Source organism: Dasypus novemcinctus, chromosome 2, assembly GCF_030445035.2.
Source record: "Dasypus novemcinctus isolate mDasNov1 chromosome 2, mDasNov1.1.hap2, whole genome shotgun sequence".
In the NCBI taxonomy this organism is placed as follows: Eukaryota; Metazoa; Chordata; class Mammalia; order Cingulata; family Dasypodidae; genus Dasypus; species Dasypus novemcinctus.
This window is the reverse complement of record NC_080674.1, coordinates 125,474,522-125,495,702: the sequence shown is the minus strand read 5'-3', so window position 1 is coordinate 125,495,702 and position 21,181 is coordinate 125,474,522. Positions and strand designations below refer to the sequence as shown.

General features: G+C 37.5%; 1 protein-coding gene across 7 annotated transcripts in view; it reads right to left on the bottom strand.

Moving 5' to 3' along the window:
• The window catches only part of DMXL1 (Dmx like 1), a 166,784-nt gene extending 153,139 nt beyond the window's left edge, over positions 1 to 13,645 (bottom strand). For all 7 annotated transcript variants that reach the window (XM_058277529.2, XM_058277531.2, XM_058277537.2 and 4 more), the window contains exon 1: positions 13,059 to 13,645. In XM_058277529.2, the coding sequence (XP_058133512.1) occupies positions 13,059 to 13,145 (87 nt within the window). In that variant the 5' untranslated portion in view covers positions 13,146 to 13,645. The remainder of the gene's footprint in view (positions 1 to 13,058) is intronic.
• Positions 13,646 to 21,181: the final 7,536 nt, after the last annotated feature.

The window sequence follows — 21,181 nt, the reverse complement described above, 5'->3', positions numbered from 1 at the left end:
ATAAAATGTAAAGCTCAATCTGTGATTTTGGACTCAATGTATAAGTAAACATGAAAAATTGTGATGAGAAATGCAGAAAGGTGGTGGGATGGAGGGGTATAGGCATGCAATTTGTGTATGCCATTGAAATTAAGTTGGTATGTAAGCAAACAAAAATGTTATAGGGGAGTGGATATAGCTCAGTGGTTGAGTGCCTGTTTCCCATGTACAAAGTTTTGGGTCTAATCCCCAGTATCTCCTGAAAAAACAAGGGAATGTTAAAGATTTATACAGATTTAGGATGTTAAATTTAAGACCCATGGTAACTACAAAGAAACTATCACAAAATATGCAAACTCATAGAAAGAAACAAAAATTAAAGTACAGATTGATAGAGGCAGGAGGGCATGAAGACTGAGGAGTTAATGCATAATTGATATAGGGTTTCTGCTTGAGGAGATGGGAAAGTTTTAGTGATGGAAAGTGGTGATAATAATAGCATGTGGTGAGGGTACTCAGCAATGTGCAAATGAATTCCCGTAACTATTGACAGGAGTGTAAAATGGTACATATTGGAAAGCTGAACAAATGCTCAACTGTGTACCACCAATTCTACTCCTAAATATATACCTAACAAATATGTGTCCATGTGTGCATCATGAGACAAGTACAAGAGCATTCACTGCATTGTTTATAATAGCCCCAAACTAGAAACAACTCAAATATCATCAACAGTAGAATGGATAACAAATTGTACTATAATCATACAGAGGAATACTAGAAAGCAAAGTTTCTCAAATTTTCTGGTCTCAGGAATTTTTTATACTTTTAGGAAAATACTGAGAACCCCCACATCAAACAGCTTTACTTTCTGTTGGTTATCTCTTACCAAGATTTACTCTTTTAGATTTAAAACTGTACTTAATACATAAGAAGAGACGTGCATCTATTTCATTAGCCTCAGGAGGTAGCCTCTGGAAAACTCCATTCTACATTGAAAGATAAGGAGAATGAAAAAAGCAAATAAAAGCTTAGTATTGGGGAGTGAGTGTAGTTCAGTGGTTGCAACTACTTCCCATGTACAAGGTCCCAGGGTTCAATCCCCAGGACCTCCTAAAAAAACCCAAAAACTTAATATTATTATAAAAACACTTTTGAGCTCTCAGGCCCAGAGGACCTCATCCCCAGATCACTGTTTGGGGGGGAAAAATGCTCTATGAAAATAAACAAAAAAGTACAGAACATGGATAAATTTCACAATGTTGAACTAAAACATCCATGCAAAAAGCAACATATACTTGAAAAGGAGGTGGGAGGATGGGAAGATAGCCAAGTAGGTAGCTCCAGAAATCAGTCCCTCCACCAAAACAACTATTGAACTGGCAGGAACTGTCTCAATCAACTATTTTGAAATTCTACAGTCTAATGAAACAATATGCAGCATCAAGGGAAGAAGAGGAGAAAGAGGCTGGTAAATTGTGGTAAATATCTGTGATCCAATTAAAAAACAGGCACAACGACTTGAATGGACATTTGTCCAAAGAAGAAATATAAATGCAAAAAAATGAAAAAATGTTCAACATCACTAGTGATTAGGGAAATGCAAATCAAAGCTACAATGAGACATCATTTCACACCTATTAGAATGGCCACTGTTAATAAAAAGAGAACTACAAGAGTTGGACGGATGGTGGAGAGATAGGAACACTTACTCACTGGTTATGGGAATGTAAAATGGTACAGCCACTGTGGAGGACTATTTGGCAATTCCTAAAGAAGTTGAATATAGATTTGCCATGTGACCTGGCAATACCACTACTGGGTATATATGCAGAAAAACTGAGAGCAGTGACACTAACAGACATCTGTAAACCCATGTTCGGAGCAGCATTATTCACAATTTTCAAAAAGATGGAAACAACCAAGCTGTCCATCAACAGATGAATGGATAAAAAGTGGTGTATACATTTGATGGAATATTATGCAGATGTCAGAAGAAATGAAGTCATGAAGCATATGACAACATGAATGAACCTGGAAGACATTACGTTGAGTGAAGCAAGCCAGATACAAAGGACAAATACTGTATTACTTCACTATTATGAACTAAATATAATGAGCAAAATCATGAAGTTAAGAACTAGAATATAAGTCACCAGAGAACAGAATGTGGTTAAAGAATGGAAATCTGAAGTTTAATCTGTACAGAATTGGTAAAAAGTTGTTTGGAAATAAACAGAAATGCTGAAAACACATCATAGAATCTGTAATAAGTAGCACTAACATATGGGTATGATAGTGTTTTTTTGTGTATGTTTTTTGAGTAATGAAAATCCTCTAATATTGAAGTGATGAATGTACAACTCTATAATTATACCAAATGCCTCTGATTGCACATTTCAGATAAATTATATGGTTTATGAACCAAAAAAAAATAATAGGGTGGTTGGAAAAATACACTAACTATAAGATATGGACTATAGTTAATAGTAATACTTTGATAATGCTCTTCCATAATTTGTTACAAAAGTTTCACAACAATGCAAGGTATTTATGGTGGGATGATGTATAGGAGCCCTGTATGATGTTATAAATATTTGTTTTGTAAGTTCACTACTTTTACTATACACTTATTGTTTGTGTGTTCACATATGAATAATTCAGTAGATTTTTTAAAAAAGGAAAAAGAATTTTCCCCTATAGTCTTCATGTAACATTTATGTAATCTAAGTATCTTTTAAAAAATTAAAAAGTATAAAAATAAAAAGAAAGAAAAGCAAATGATTTGATTTTAAAAATGGGTAAATGCTTTTTTGGTTGAACTCCTGTTCCTCCAGAATCATGGCAGCATTGCTGTGGAAGGGGCTGGTGGGCATCAGCTTCTTTGCTCTAGCCACGCAGCCTTTTCTGCTGCACAGCATCATTCTTAAATGTAATTAACAAAAAAAGATGAATCACTGCTAATAAATACTGTTCTTCAAACACTTCTGGCCTTGCAGTTACCTGTTATGGGACAGTTCATATTGCACGGTGAATTTAAAGACATGGAAGCCACTTCAGAACTAAAAAATAAGAAATTTGACACGTTAAGGAACCACCCATCATTTTATGTATTTAATCATCGTGGTTGCTGATTCTGGTCTTTGGATTCAACAAACACTTCAAACCAAGATACACTGTCCTCTAATACATCCTGAAGTTACAAAAACTTGAATACTGTGTTGTTAGATTTTTTACAGATTATAGTAACAGGACAGGACACAGGGCTGGAATATTGGAATCTGGGCTATAAAACACTACCCCCGCCCAGCCCCCCAAGAGTATTTACATTTGATTTTTCAGACCTAATTTAAAAACCTGTCTCCCTTGTTTGTATATTGTTAATCGAATCATTAATACGGTATAAATTATCTGTGAAATGCATCCCTGACTTTTCACAGTATAATTTTTTTTCATTTAAAACAAATACACATCTTTTGTAAAAGTCACTGTTTTGAACATTCTTTTGAAAATTGTTGATGGTGCTTGTGATTATTTTCTTAGATTTCTTTTGCACTGAAGTTTTTAGGATCCTTTTGGAAATACTGTATGACTACTGCATTCTGCTGCATGAATTATGGAAAAACGGTCTTCAGTTCTTAATAATAAATGGATTTCCCAAGAGATAAAAATGCTGACTCATCAGTTTTTCTTATGCCCCCTAAAAAGTGGCTCTGCTTTAGCAGATACTTGCCAGTTTTTAATTTATTAGTGACTTTTCACCCCGCCTTGCTCCCATATACTGTCAAACATCAGCTTTCTTGTTTCATTACCTCACTGATGTTCTATGTATGCAGTAAGCAATTTTTGTGTTAGAAATTCTGTTATAACAATTTAAAATGTGCAACCTGCCATAAAGCTACTTGTGTTTTCTTTATCTAAAAATTTTGCTCTAATTGATATATGGTGTAAGAACATGATTCAGTTATACTGCTTTTGTAGAATAGTAATCAGCAAGGAAAACTGATTACTTGCCATTAGTTAGTTTAATTTATTCAAAGACTCTATTAGTTTGTTGTACACTGAACTAAAGAATTAGTAAAATAAAGGAGGGGTCTCATCTGAAGGCAGACTTCATAGAAATTGGGCCAAATATCTTCTATCTACTTTGTTTTTTCCTAAAGTTAAGTGTGGAAAACAAAGGCATGTTGTTTCCATGGAAGCAAGTTACTTCCTTGACCACTGAGTCAAGCTGTCCCTTATGATTATTGGTGCAGAGCACAATCTTGGCTGGGTAAGCACACCTGCAGGCAGAACAATACCTATAGAACAGAACAACCTGGGTAACAGGATTTATGAGTATAGTTACTGATTTTTATAATAATAGTTCCAGTAAAGTTTGTTGGTATTCATCAATCACTAGTTAATATAGAATGAGGTAAGGGTAATAGGTAACTTGATTTTGTGCTGAATGTCACGTATGTTAGGGGTATATATACTAGCCCCTCGACTCAATAAAATTGTTTGATGAGCTTGAGAAATCAATGCTCTCAGATCCCCTGAACCCGATCTTTCTTTGTCTTTCATTCCCGATACCTCGGGTCACCAACCAAGACTCCGACAGTTAAGGTCATTTAAGAAATTGTCTCTGCTTCTAATTTATACCAGGCTGAGAGTTGCTGAAGGTGAGGGTGAGGATACAGAGTTGAGCTTTTTTTTTTTTTTTTTTTTTTTTTAACAAAAAGAACTACTTAGTAATTTTACTTTTAGGGGAAATTTGGCTAGCACTTCAATATTCAGAAAGCTGAACATTTCCTTCTAAAGCACATTGCTTTTACCAAGTTTCATAGGTATAATGGAAATAATTGGAAGCAGGATTGAAAGGAAATTTGCTTCAGGAAAGACTAACATGATACAGACACCCTTATACTTGACTTTTTTTTCTGGTCCACATAATAAATTCATATTCTTTATTACCATAACTTTAGCTCTACTACTTATAAAACTTATTTGCAGGAAGCAGATGTGGCTCAAATGAAAAGGTCTCCACCTACCATATTGGAGGGCCCAAGTTTGATTCCTGGGGCCTCCTCATGAAAAAGAAGAGAAAACGTGCCTGCACTGCAAGCCAGTGCCCGCGTGGCAAGTTGAGTGTCCATGCAGCCAGCCAAGTGCCCATGTGGGTGCCCGCGTGGCGAGCCAAGTGCCCACATACTGAGCCGAATGCCCACGCAAGTGCCCACGTAGCGAGCCAAGTGCCCATGCGGCAAGGTGAGCGTCTGCGCGGTGAGCCAGTGGCCACACAAGTAAGTCATGCAGCAAGATGATGACACAACAAGAGAAATAAAGGGGCAAGTCAATATGAAGCGCAGCAGAGAACAGGAACTGAGGTGGCACAATGGACAGGGAACTTCTCTCCACATCAGAGGGCCCCAGGATCAAATCACGGTGAATCCTAGAGGAGAAAGACTAGAAGACTGAAAAACAAAAGAGAAATAGACACAGAAGATCACACAGCAAATGGACACAGACAGCAAAAACAGCAGAGCAGAGGAGGTGGGGGAAGGAAAAAAAACCTTATTTGCTAAAGAGCAATTTCCCCCTTCTCATCTCAGTTTATTTTATTTTTTTAGAGAAGTTTTAGATTACATAAATGCTATATCAAAAATATAGGGGGAGCAGATGTGGCTTCAGCAGTTGAGCACTGGCTTTCCACACGGGAGGTCCTAGGTTTAATTCCCAGTACCTCCTAAAAACAGAAAACAACAAGCAAACAAATGAAAAAACCAACTCAGGGGAGCCAATGGGGCTCAGTGGTTAAGTGCTGGCTTCCCACATACTAGGTCCTGGGTTCAATTCCTGGACCCAATATATCAAAAACAAAACAAAACAAAACAAAAACAAAACCATACATATATATAGGGGATTCTCATTTACCCTACCACCTCCCCCTCCCACTTTCTCACATTAACATCTTTCATTAGTGAGGTATATTTGTTACAATTGATGAACATATTTGCAGCACTGCTACTAAGAATTATAATTTACATTATTATGTGTTGCCCCACACAGTTTTATAGGTTTTGACATTACAGTATCATGCAGAAAAATTCCAATGTCCCGAAAATGCCCCCATTTTACATCTATTCTTCCCTCTCCTTTCCCTTAGAACTTCTGGTGGCCACTGCCTTCATATCAATGATAAAAGTACTTCCATTGCTAGAATAATGAGTAGTCTATCAGAGAATAATAATAAGTCTACTTTAGTCTGTTGTTCATTCTCCAATCCTAAGAATTTGTGGATGGTGAGCCCTACTCTGTTTCTAATTGACAGGGAGACACTGACTTTTTTTCCACTGAAAATGAACCTCAGCTTTTCTATTCTGCCTGGTAACACACAGCTCCAAAGCATGAGACTATTCTGTTATTAGGCTTTTATCATTTTTTGCTAACCCAGTCTCTGTCAGTGGAACATTGACTCTGCTTTCTAATGAGAACAAAGTTGGAAATCTGCTGATAACCTAAAATAATATAGGAATGAGTTAAAAATGTGAGGTCAGGGGTTAAAATGATTATTAAGTGAAAACAAGCTCATTTTTTACCATTCTCCTCAAGTGTAACTTGAGTTAGGAGAGCCTCTAGTTTTCTCTTGGAGCTGTCTTCCTTTCCTAACATGTTTTCTTGTTATGGCCTTATTGAGACATAATTCCCAAACCAAACACTTCACCCATTTAAAATGTACAATTTGATGGTTTACAATATATTCTTAGAGTTGTAACATGATCACCATAACAATTTTAGAACATTTTCATCACCCCCAAAAAGAAACCCCATACCATTTAGCAGTCATCTTCCATTTCCCTCCAATGTTCCCCAGCCCTAGGCAATACTAATTTACTTTAAGTCACGATAGATTTGCCTATTCTGGACATTTCAAATAAGTGGAATTGTACAATATGTGGTCTTTGTGTCTGGCTTCCCAAATAAGATTTTATTCTATGTGTCATGAGAGATTTTTCTCATCTTGAGAACTGTTATTACTGTGAAAGGAATGGTTGAAAAACCAGTAGACTTGAGGAGGGAGAGTCAGATGTCTAATAGGTTTCTCATTAAATCTCATGCTGAATAGTTTTTCCTCACAGCCAATCATTCATAAGATGCTACTACTTAGAATATTTTAACAAGTCTCTGGAATGGGTATTTAAATCTTGGTCTGTCCACGACAGAAAGCCCTGCTAAAAATAATGCGAAATAATTTGACATATAGTTGGTACTGCAGTTTTCAGCTGCATCTAACTTTGCTAGTAGCTGGTATACCTTGGGCCAGGTGAGCTTCCAATTTAAAAAAAAAATTTTTTTTCCTCCATTGAATTTCTGCTGTCTTTTTCAAGTATGTACCATAGGATCAAAGGTGACATGGGTGCACTGTACTGCTAAATAGACAGAGTATAGCACTTTACTTACATACTATGAGTACCATTACTACCTAGAGTAGTCAAAAAAATGTAGTGATATGAACTAGTTAAGGCTACAGTTAATTATGATTTCAGTGATATTTAGAAGTGTATACTGTTCAAGATTCTCTATAATAGATGAAAATATCCAGAAAACCACCAAAATACTGTGGGCTAGTGGCCTACCCAATAAAACTGCAGAGCTGTTTGTTGGAGGCTATTATGCTTTGTAACTTCCTAAAGATTGTTTTCTAAGCATTGTGGCTTTTTTTTTTTTTTTTTGAGTGGGCATGACAGCATCTTCCTGGTTATATGTGGCCCATTTCCATGATGTATTGCATAGTGTTGTTTGTTGTGAACATCGATGCTTGTAACAACAACCTAAACTCATTTCTTTAGATATATTTCCTCTCTTAAATGACCTTGCTCTGTCCAATAAATAAATGGTTGCCTTACCCTGTTGGGAAAAAAAGGCAAGAAACTGAATAGACATTTTTCTGAAGAAATACAAAGTGCAAAAAAAAAAAAAAAAAAAAAAACTCTAGAGATGAGGGTAATGCAAATCAAAGCTAAAATGAACTATCATTTCACACCTATTAGAATGGCCACTATTAAAAAGACAGAAAACTACAAGTGTTAGAGGGGACGTGGAGAGATACCACTATTCTTGGGAATGTAGAATTTTACAGCCACTGTGAAGGATATAGATTTGCCACTTGACCCAAGACTACCATATTCTTAGAAGAACTGAGAGCAGTGAACTGATTTCACAGAGGTGTTATTCACAAATGCCAAAATATGGAAACAACCCCATTGCCCATTAACTAATGTACAAACAAACTGTGGTATTTACGTATAATGGAATATTATGCAGATTTCAGAAAAAATGAAGTTGTGAAACATATGACAACATGGATGAAACTGGAGGACATTATGTTGAATGGAACAAGTCAGACACAAAAGTTAAAATACTGTATGATTGTGCTATTATGAACTAAATGTATTATGGAAACTTATGGAGTTAATAACTAGAACATAGGTCATCAGAAAATATAATAGAGTGAGGTCAGAGAATGGAAAACTGAGGTTTAATCTGTACAGAATTGGTAAAAGGTTGTTCGTACATCTTTGGAGAAGCACAGAAATGATGAAAAGGAATTACAGTGTTTAACTAGCAGTGCTAATATATGGGTATGATAGTAGCTGAAAAGGAAAATCTAAGGTCATGTATATTACTAGAAGAAGAGTTAAAAAATGTAACATGGGACTACAGTACAGTGATACAACGCGAAAATATGAGTATGGTAATATTACATAAATGTTTTTCTCTGAAACAGAACAACTGTATATTAATGACACAGATGTTAATATCAAAGAAAAATACAACCAAAGCAAACTATGGACAGTAGTGTATAATATATTAATAATCTTCCATTAAGGGTTAAAAAAAAAAAAAGGAAATATACTAAGTCAAAGAAACTAGACAAAAGGTACAGCATATGGTTTGACTCCATCTATACAAAATATAAATACAAATAAATCAGAGAGATGCAAACAGAACAGCAACCATGTACTGCAGGGGAAGGATATAGAAACTGAGAGGTGATTATGAAGGGATAGAGTTTTTTTGTCTGTTTTTTTCTGTATTTCTTTCTGTATTTTTATTATTTTTGGAGTAATGAAAATACTCTAATATTGACTGAAGTGATTAATGCACAATTCTGTGATTATACCAAATACCATTAATTGTACACTTTGGATGGGTTGTATGCTTTATAAATATATGTTAATAAAACTGATTTAAAAAAGAAGAAGGTGGCAGAAGGGGGATGACATATTTAAAGTTCTAAAAGCAAAAATTGCTAACCAAGAATTCTGAATCTGGCAAACCTGCCTTTCAAAAAAGAGGCAAGCCTTAAGACATTCCCAGATAAACAAAAGCTGAGGGAGTTCACCTCTAGCATAGCTTTATAAGAGATGTTCTACACATTGAAAGGAAATGACAATAAATCAGATCAAAGCCACTCAAAGAAATATATATCTCAAGTGAGGGTAATGGCATGGGTAAAATCAGTATAAAAATCAGTATTTATACTGTATTTGTAGTTTATAATGCCATTTTTTACCTCCTACAGGATTTAAAAAGGCAAAAGCATAAAATGTAATGAAATATGCATTACGAATATAAAATATAATATATAAACTTATAATTTGTGACAAGAACTACATAAAGGTGGAGGGAGAAAGGAGTACAGGAACATAGTTTGTATATAATATTAATGTAAGTTGCCATCAAAGCAAATGAGATTGTTAAAGGTTTAGGATGTTAAATTCAAGCCCCAAAGCAACTACCAAAAAAATCAGAAAATATGAAAGCTCATAGAGACATAGATTAGAGTACAAAGATTACAGCCAAGGTGGGGGTCAGGGGGATGGGGAGTTAATACATAATGGGTTTCTGTTTGGAGAGATGGGAATGTTTTGGTAAAGGAAGTGGGTAAGATTACCGCAATACTATGAATGCGATTAATCTCACTGAATAGTATGCTTGAGAGTAGTTGCGGTGGGAAAGTTTATATGGCATATATTACCAATTTTTTTTTAAAAAACCAACTAAAGAGACAACACGAATTTAAAAGCAATACATGATCTCGGATGAGATCTAGCAAGGAAGGAGAAAACACTCAATGGGATATTATTGCCACACAGGAAAAAACTGGAACATAGACTATAAGCTTTTAAATTGCTTGAACTTGATAACTGCACTTAAGGTGGCTGCAGAAGTGAATATTGTTGTTCTTAGGAAATGTGCATGGTAGCATTAAATGTTCAAGGAGTACGATGTATACAACTTACACTCAAATATTCAGAAAACGGATTAACAGCTAGATAGATGGAAGGATACGGCAAATGTGGTAGAGCATTAGAGTTGGTGGATCTGGGTGTCTGGGGCAGGGGGGAAGTAGGGTTATGTTGTTCTCTGTATGTGTTTTGTATTATTTTTGTTACTGTACTATAAGTTTGCATGTATTTCAAAATAAAAAGTTAAAGAAAAAAGCTTTCTTATTAAGAGCAGAATCAAAATAGTCTGATGCCAGTTTAAGTAGTAGAAAAAAGTATCTAATACTTAAATATATGTACCAGTGCTAGTAATAGCATATTTTAAAAACTAGCATCCATGAGACCTGGCATTCAATATTTCAATTTAACACATGTCAGACTTTATGTACAAAACAGGAGCTCATCTTCTATAATCTTTCAAAGCAAAAGCCAGTGAATTCTCTGCAAACATGAGAAGGGAGGAATTAGAATCACAGAGATGTTTTAAATGAAGGCATAAAATACCAAGAGGGTTTTGCAAAAGAATTCTCCAAGGGGATATGGGAGAAAAAGATCCATGTCTCCACCATGAGTAAAACTGGAATTTAGGAAGACATACATACTACATATTATCTATGATCAATTTTTGCTGTCTTCCCATCACAGAAAAACAAGTCAAAATCAAAAGAGGTTAAAAACATAATTCAAGGAATAAACAGATTCTGCTTTTTTAGCAAGAAAATAGAAATTTCAAGAGGGATAAATTTAGAGTGCATTTTATATATAATACACTTTAACTGAGGGCAAGAAGCTTGTTTGTAACAGAGTTACCATCTCAACATTAAAAAGACAAGGATGGATAAGCAAAGGAGAAAGATAATTGCTAACAAAGTACTACCAAAATTAAAGAGAACTATCATCTCTTTACACTCAACAAAAAAATCTTTCACCCTGTTACTGGAATGCTTCTCAGGGATCTGGAAGGAATTTGCAGTAGACATGGTGGGAGATGAGTAGAGCCTGGCTCAGGGAAGTGGACTTCAAAATTTAACAGAACTGAGCAACAAATGTACATTATAGTATAGGATGGCCATATAATCCTTTGCACATTAGCTTACTTCACCTTAAAAATAACATGGAAATGCACAACTATGTGATTATACCCAATACCACTGATTGTACCCTTTGGATGAATTGTATGCTTTATTAATATATATCAATAAAATTTATGTTTTTAAAAAAGTAAAAACAAAAAAATAACACGGAGACATTCACTAAAATTTTACAGAAGGGCACATACAAGTGTATAAATCAGTGTATTATATACTTTGAAGTTTACACCACTGCTTACATAGATTCTGCATGTCTTCTTAGAAAAAGTTCTTGCAATTTACACCGAAGAAAGCAATCATACAACTTTAGGAGATGGCAAAGAAAACAATATCTCCCGCATGACAAACCTCCTTTAGATGCTGTTTATTTCCACGCTTTAATTAGCAAGAACAGAGAGCACTGTCCAGCTACAAGGGAAACCATCAGAACTTCATTCTTCTAATGGCATTTAGATTAGGTGAACATTTAGTTTTTAAATCTCTATTAACTGCAGGTGTTAAGTGCAAACCAAGGCGTCTATGAGTGACTGCCCTCTACTGGAAAGGTACAGTCTCTATTTGAAAGCAAAGTGCTTAGCACAGTTCTAAAAGCACAATTTAGGCGTTAAATGTTTCTATACTATGTTAAATGCTGACTATTATTTTGACTGACAAAGTCACAAAACAGTCAAAAGGTTGACGGTAAGATAAAAAGAAAAATCAGGACCCCTAAATTTAGGACATCTGTTAAGCTGCTTATCTAGTTTCACGTAAGTAAAATTTTTATTTTAATCAGAGAGGTATCTATAGAAGTTGTAGTATAAAATCATCATTATTATTAATATGCTTGAATAAAAGGTAGCATGTGCAAATACTGAAATTATTATAAAGACAAGACAGTAAATGTTACTATACTGGTAAATAAACACAAGTTTAGGTCCACTTTTTTCCAATAGGGGGGGAAGACAAACTTAAAACAAGTCAATTCCAGTACATCTTAACCTGGAAACACTAACCCACAACAACTAGGAATGATACTGAAAAACACCAGTGCAAACTTTTAGTAATCAATAAGAAAATCTGAAATAAAAATTTCCCAGGATCACTAGCCTGTTACATATGTTTAATTCAAAGGATGGTAGGATTAAGGTATTTTTGAAATACATTTTCTTTCCAGAATTATTCCTTAGTGAATTTGAAGCAAAGTAAATGGACTGCAACCTTTTTCACTGTTTTTTTTTTACTCAAGCTATGGAGGTTGATAGCAAACAATTGGTAATTGTTTTAAGACACTCTTATTACCTACAAAGATACTTGTCGTTAACTTAGAATCAAAAATGAAGCCAATCTCTAATAATATCTAAGCTTGACAACCTGGGGGTATTGCTTGGGATAACGATAAGCCCCCAACAGATTACTGAAGGATTTTTGGATAAACGACTTTGGCAAACCACCTCGGCCCAAGAAAGTCAAATCAAAAACTTTAAAAATCCCACAAAACATTCTGAGTTCCGAGTGCAGGCCCTCTCACAGACCGAAATGTTTTTGCCTTCTTCACTTCCACCGGCACTGACTACTGCCCGCCAGAGTCGGCGGGGAACCTCCCCGGGGAGAGGCGGGGGACCCAGTGGGGGCGGCGGGGCGCTCTCCGCCTCTGCCTATCATTCCGTGCCGGGCCCGCTTGGCTCAGGGTCGCGAACCCGCCACGGGCGACGCGGGAGCCTCTCTTACTCACCGTGAAGCGCTGGTCGCCGACGCTGCCCACAGAGAAGCAGTGGTCGCCGGGATTGACGGCTCCGGTCAACACCTGGTGTAGGTTCATATCCGCGCCTTAATCCTGCAGCGGACGCTGCGTCCAGCTCATACCCGGGGTCAGCGGCGCTTCCCTCTCTTCTTCCCTCAGGGGCGGCGGCCGCTCTGCCGCGGTGGCGGCGGCGGCAACAGCAGCGGCTATGAGCGCCAGGAGCCGGAGCCGCTCAGCAGGGGCCCGCGGCTCATCCCGAGCCCCGGCCGGCGAGTCCCGGAGGGGGCGGGCCGGCGAGCGGGCGGGGCGCCGCTCTTCTCCGCGCACCTGTCACGGCCCGTGCGTACCAGGTGTAGCTTGGGGTCGTCACCGACTGCGACTCCGAGCCGGTTCACCGCCACAGAGAGCCGTGCGGTCCACAAAATTTTTCTTGGTCCAGGAAAGCCGGCCCCGATCACGCCGAAGTGGCGCAGGAAGCACGCGCTCACCCTCCCTTCTTGACCTGTCCCTTCCCGGCTTCGGTGCCCGCCACCCCCACTGGCTCGGTTGCTCGCTACGCGTCTCTGGGTCCCACCGACAGAAATATCGCGAGATTTCCTGCGGCCAGGCGCCCTACCGAGGAGGAGTAAATTTTTTTTTACCAAACCACAGTGTAGCTCCTAGTTAATAGATATGAAAACGCCCCTTCTAGTCAGAAACTGGCCAACCCCAAGCGCCAATCCACTTAGGACTCCGCCCACTACTGAGGACAGACCAATCTCTTTGAGGTTTGTGAGGGAGCTCAGTTTCCGTCTGAGTGTTGAATGTTAAGAGCCTAGCAAAGGCTTAATGACACTAGAATGAGGTGAAATTTATCAAGATATTCTTTAGATTAGGCCTTAAATTTGATTGTTGGGCCAGTAAATTTATTAATGGAGTTGCTGTTTTCTGGTCCTGGTTAGAGACTACAAGTCCCAACATGCACTGCTTCTCACGGCGGCCGGTGAGTTCAGTATAAGAACCCTGACCGCGCTTGTGCTGGTAGGGTGCATTTATACTCGTCTTTCTAACCAGCTCACTAAACAAGATCGTTCTGAAAGGCATGTGCATTGGACAAGAACTAAAATGAAAGTTTTTAAACCTTCAAAACGTAGTTCATACGTTTTGTAGTAGTGCTGGTAATAATTCTGCACTAGTCGTATGTTGAGCGTTTATTTTAGAAAATTACGTGTATAAGAATTCTACAATGACCTGTGTTAGAGCTAGGAAATCTGATTTCTATTCTTGATTCTCACATTAACTAGCGGCGCAACCTTGTAAAAGCCTTGTTAACTTTGACTTATTTTTTTCATCTGTAAAATTGGGAATTTAATTTATTATCAGCATCTTCCCTGGCATTGCTGTTTCTACAACTGTGTATATCTGTTAGTTTTTATTTAAATCCCTTCTTCCTGTGAGTATAAACCCTCGTGATGGACTGCTTGAGTTTGAATCCTAGCGTAACTACTCATTTGAACAAGTTACTTAATTTCTCTGTGCTTTACTTTCCTTATCTATAAAGTGGAACAATGGAAGACTTTTCTCATATAGTTACCATGAGGAAGGATTAAATGAGTTAAATGAGATCAGTATTTGCCACATACTCAATAAGTGTTAGCTTTTTCTCCCAAATATACCTAACCGTTTAACATAATGCTTATGCTGTAAGATTTTCCAGTTAATGTCCAAGTCAAACTTTGCAAAGATATTTGACTGCCTCAAATGTGCTGACCACAGCCCAGTCTGTATTCAAAACTTTGCAACTAGAATAGCAAATGAGAACCAAGGGAATTCTTTTGCCTGTTATTAATCAGAAATGCTTCCGTTACCTTATTAAATTGCCCACTAAACAACCTATCCTTTTTTTTTTCCAACTTTTTTTAAACTGGAGAAGTTGTGGTTTTACAGAAAAATCATGCAGAAAGTACTGAGTTCCCATATACCCACCATCACCCATACAGGGTTCCCTATTATTAACCCTTTGCATGAGTGTGGCACCTTTATTATAATTGATGAAACAATATTATTATTATCATTATACCGTTTACTACTCTAATACAGGATTTACATTAGAGTTCACTATTTGTGTTGTATGGTTGTATGTTTGTTTTTTAAATTTTTATTTTGGTAATATATATACAACCTAAAATTTCCCTTTTAACCACTTTCAAATATACAATTCAGTGGTGTTAATTACATTCACAATGTTGTGCTACCATCACCACTAATCGTTATCAAAATCTTTCCATCACCCCAAACTGAAACTCTGTATTAATTAAGTATTAACTCCCCATTCGGTGCTGCCATTCCAGCCCCTTGTAACCTGTATTCTAGTTTCTGACTCTATGTAAATGCCTATCTTTGTTGTACATCAGATGAACTGTTTCAATGAAACAGCTAAATGCTGTAACTTAAATGTTTTTCCACTGCAACAGAAAAATCCTTCAACTATGACCTATCAAGTCTATTGCAAAAAGATGCAGACAAACAACTAATATGTAAACAACAAACTATACCGACTAGTCTTCTGTGAACTGGGTTCTAATCAAACCACCCTCACAATGCTAAACAGACAGGCAATATGGTAAAGTAGGTGGAGCACTAGTTGGGAGTCTGGAAGATTCAAATGCTAATTCACCACTGCCACTAATTCCCCCGAACCTTGGGAAAGACATTTTAACATTTTAGGGCCTAAGTTTTCCTATAGTGAAGAATTTGGGCAATGATGACCTATAGCAAGTGTCCATAAACTACGACTTCAGAGGCCAAGTCTGGCCTGCTGCCTGGCTTTGTATGGTCTTTGAATTAAAAATTGCATTTACATTTTTAGATGACTGAGAAAAGCAAAAGAAGACTATTTCATGATGTAAAAATTGTATGAAATTCACATTTCAGTGTCCATAAATAAAGTTTTATTGGAACACAGCCATGCACTGTCATTTCTGTATTGTCTATAGAAGAACTGAGTGGTTTTGACAAAAACAATTTAGCCTACAAAGATGGAAATATTTACTATCTGACCCTTTATTAAAATGTTTGCCAACCTTTTACCTATAGAATGTTCTCCTGCTCTATGTTCAGTGGAATCTTTTTTGGGACATAGAATTGTTATTATACTACCTGACAGCTTAGCTTAATTAGCAAAACATTTAATGTAAATGATTACACAAGCATCTCTGAATGCAGCTATTATATTCTGGATTCCCCAAAATTTATCATAGCTAATAGTTGAATGCAAGGATGAATGTGGACAGGACCGGACTTTCATACATGTATGTAGAATGCTCCCTGAAAGAACTATTCCCAGAGAGGTGGCCATAGGAAATCCCTTTGCCTGCCAAGTTGCTGTTCTTCAGAGAATCCACATATTGCCACTCAACTTCCCTTGATGAGGCTCTGTCCATTCCTAAACCTAGTCCTGACTTTTTATGCAACCTTAGAGTAACTCTGAACTTGTGACCAGAGTAGTAAAGTGAATGAAAAGGGGGACGTAAATTATAAGCATCTGTTCCTCACCCCACTCTCTCTCATAGCCTCCTTGCAGGTCTACAAAGTAGTGTTGCTAGTTTGGGTCCAATTTTTTCACAGTCCCTACCTCCCTTCTGCCCTAAGGCCCTCAATCCACATCCTAACAAAAAGTCCAGGAGAATTACTTAATTTCATTATTCTCTAAACTGTAATTGACTCTTACCATTCCACCCTTTGAATGTTCAAAGACTATTTGCTTTGGGTTTATTTCTAAGAAATAAAAGAGGAAGCTCTAAAAAGGAAGTATTTTATAAAATTCTGTATATTTTGCATCATTACTAGCAGCAGAATCTCTTAGAAAACCAAAGTGCTGAGTGGTTTCTTGGACTGAGAAGCCAAAGAAAAGTTGTTCTCTCTTCAGTGCTAGTTTTCAAGGGGAGGAAGAATTTTATAATAGTCAGTGGATAGTGCTGGTGTCAAGAAAATCAAGTAGGCTGAACTCTGAGATCTTTGGAAATAAAAGGAGCATATTGGAACCAGCCCAAATTGAAAAATAATCATCCTCTTCTTTACTCCCTGATTTCCTGAAATCCTCATTACTAGCCCCCAGTGCCCCACCTCCCTTAACCCCGCGCGCGCGCACGCCCGCCCACCCCCCCCCCCCCCCCAAAAAAACCTCTCACACATCTCAATCCCTGTTTGCCTAGGGCCTCTGCCACGGAAGCCACCAATAGAAACCTGAGTCCCATTGCCAACATATTGTAAAGGGAGTCCCTAATCCCATGGCTAAGGCTGGGTCAAGGGGAGTATGCTGCTGAAATTTCACACAAGCATTTTGAACTCATTTCATAAAAATAATATGAGGGTCTCTGTGCAACTGAGACGTAATTCCAGAAACCTGCCTTACTGCCAACAGCAACCTTGCTTATAGCAAAATTAATGAGGAATATTGTAGGTTAAACCAATATCTGAGCACTGAGATGGAACTGTAGCCACCATCTATAAATTGTTGCTATGGAAAAATTAATTCCAAGACCTCTCAAATTTGGAGATCATCACTTCACTCTTAGCTCACAGTCACATGCTTAGCTGGAGGATTTTCCGCCTCTAAGCATTTAAAGGGAAGATATTTCTAAAACCTACTGTTTATTTAATGTCCACACTACACTGTAATAGGTATTTCACTTCTCTCATTTAAGCCACAATAACCTTGTAAGAGGCTCGCTCTCCCTAGAAGAGAGCACACCAAATCTTGTTGTGAATTGCTGACTTTCTCTCCCATTTCTCAGCAAGCTCTGTTCTTTCCCCCATTTCCCAAATAAAATCTTTTTACTGGCCTAAATAAAAAAAATAAAAATTAATTAAAAATAAGCTTGTAAACAGAGTACCTCTGTTTTGCACATAAAGAAACCTAAGCTAAAAGAGATGAAGTAAATTGTCCAAAGTCACATCAGATCTGGGTCACATGACCACTTAAGAATTTAAACACAGATTTACTGGGGTGCAAAGGTTCTCTAAGTAATGTCTAAAGACACTTGAATACCAAGGAAATCAGTCAGAACCCTCTGCTTCTCCTCTAACTGGAAAGATAAGAAGATACAGGGAAGGTGAGTTGACCTCCATGAGTTGGGTCTAAACTGATTCTCTAGTAGAAGGAAATATCCTTACCAAAACAGTTCTTTCCTCCCCTTCCTCCAGATGGAAGGAATGCATACTACTCCCTTACCTTACCCCATCCCCAGCCTATACGGGCCAGCCTTTGTTGAACATGAAATAAACATCTTCACCAAAACTCTTCCTGATATTCATCAAATTAGATAGCTGCTACCTTGGTTAAAAGCAAACACTTCTAGGACAGTTTTATATCTACTAATAAGCTGCATAAATCGAGTATGGCTTTAATCAATCAGATTGAGACTCTTATGTTTATTGGAGTTTTCATTAGCAGGGAAAGCAGGAATCATACAGTATAATTTTAAAAGGGAAGGAGGGTCCATGTGGAAGACAGCAGCAAGTAGTTTTGTTCAGCCAGGAGCCATGTGAAAGCAAGGGACTCTGGAGAAGGAATGAAGCAGAGGGACTATAATTTGTGGAATCATCAGTGCCTACCATCTTCCCCTAGCTGGAAAGGTGAAGAGAGACAGGGGATGTGAGGTGATGAACAAAAACTTACGGAATGTTTCTCAAGCATGGGAAAGAATAATTACAAAAAATCTGATATATTCTGAAGCAAAGAAAAAAGGTGTGTGCAGGGAAATTTTTTGTACCCAACTAGATTATATGCAAAGCTTACTAGGTTCCATACTCTGCATTCACTCATGAATATACTGTGGAGTGCCTGATGATGCAGAACATAAAACTTTGCAGCAAAAGATCTGCCACAAGCTTATATGCCTAGACAATACACCAAGTGCCCTTGTAGTAAGTATTTGTCTAGGTTAGTCACTTGAGTGTCTCCTTTAAAATGCTGAAACTTCTTCTGCATAAAGATAGGAAAGTGAAGGTAGATTACAGACTCTGACCAGCAATATCTAACTAGAAAATAAGCAAAAAATATTTTAAAAAAGAAGAAGAAGGACAGAAAAACTTTTGTCAGTAAGAACCAAGTTAGGAATTGAACACTACCTCATGAGATAAACCATAAAAGGTGCTGGCCAATACCTGGATCTCCCAGAAGCAACCCTTGAAAGTTAAAAAACAAATCATAAGAATACCCACTAATAACCTCAAATTTGGAAAGAAGGGAACAGAGAGGGTATCTTTATCTTTTCTCTCTTCTGCCTGAGGGAAGTTGAAATAGCTGGTAGAGAAAGATGGGTAAAAAGAGAAATGAACAACCACAACCTCGGCTGCCTCTTATTGGTGGATGCATAGGCTCCAGGGCTCTATAGTGAAATAAGCAAATGGTCCAAACTCCAATCACAGTTACCATGAAAATAAGATTAGGAGCCTGGCTGTATTAGTCAGCCAAAGGAATGCTGATACAAAATACCAGAAATTTGTTGGCTTTTATAAAGGATATTTATTTGGGGTAGAAGCTTACAGTTACCAGGCCATAAAACATAAATTAGTTCCCTCACCAAAGTCTATTGTCACATGTTGGAGCAAGATGGCTGCTAACATCTGCAAGAGTTCAGGTTTCCTGGGTTCCTCTCTTCCTGAGGTTCGTTTCTCTTCAGACCTCAGCTCCTCTGCTTCCTTTACAAGGCCAGCTGTAGACCACCAGGCGAATGGCTCCTATCTCTTCTCAAGGCCTTTGCCTGCGTTTAATGGAGACTTCTCTCCTTCCTCACGTATCTGCTTCTCTGTGTGTTTACTTCGCAGGCTCCAGGATCAAAACTCCAACTTCCCTTCTCTGTGGTACAATTTGACATGGCCCAATCAAATCCTTAATCATTATTTAATCAAATAAATGTGTATCCTCCAACATACCAGTTTACAAACATAATCAGTATTTCTTTTTGTAATTCATCAATAATATCAAACTGCCACACTGACAAATGAAGGGAGCACATAAAAGGGAGATTGCATAAATCCTATAATACCCACAAAACTTGGAAATAAGCACCAAGTCCAGCAACTTAAGTACCAGTTAGATACCACAGGCACATTGAAAAGAAATGTCAAGAATGATGCAGTTGTTATAATCATTAATGTTAATTGAATATTTAGTAAACTTAAGTATTATTCTAGAACAAAAGAAACATTGAGAATAATATTGTACAGTATTAATAAATTAGAATGAACACAAACTAGAATAGACATGGCTGAAAAAAGTTCTGATGTAAAAGAAAACCAATTAAAATAAATGTAGAGATAACAGATAGAAAGCAAATGAAGAGGATAGAATAGATATGAAGGACAATTATAGATATATAAATTGTGAATTTTTAAACCAAATTACTTAATCTGACTGGTGTCCTTATTAAAAGATGAGGAGAGGGAAGCAGATGTGGCTCAGTCAATTGGGCTCCTGTCTACCATATGGGAGACCCTGGGTTCACGTCCCAGGACCTCGTTGTGAGGGCAAGCTGGCCTGTGCCCACAGAGAGCTGATGGTCTGCGCCTGCAGAGAGCTGGCACAGCAAGATGACGCAACAAAGGGAGACAAACAGACACAGAAGAACACGCAGCAAATGGACACAGAGAACAGACAGCAAGCAAGCAGTAAGGGGGAGGAATAAATAAAACAAAAATAAATCTTGGAAAAAAAAAAGATGGGAGAGACACAAAGACAGAGACATGCAGGAAAAAAGGCCATGTAAAGACCAAATCAGAGACTGGAGTGATAAGTCTACAAGCCAAGGATTGCTGGCAAAGACAAGCAGTTAGAAGAGGCCAGAAAGTATTTTCTCATATAGGCTTCAGATAGAGTATGACCCTGCTGATACCTTTATTTCACATTCCTAGTCTCCTGAACTATAGGACAGTAAATTTCTATTGTTTTAAGACCACAACCATCACCACAACAAAGCATCCATATTAATATTTCCTGTGTTACAAATGAAGGGGAATAGAGTAGTTCTCAGAAAGAACAGATTGATCTGTTGGTAATAGATACCATCTGTAAGAGAACTTGAAAATGTTAGAGTATATCTACTTATTTTAATTTTTAAAAAATTCACTTG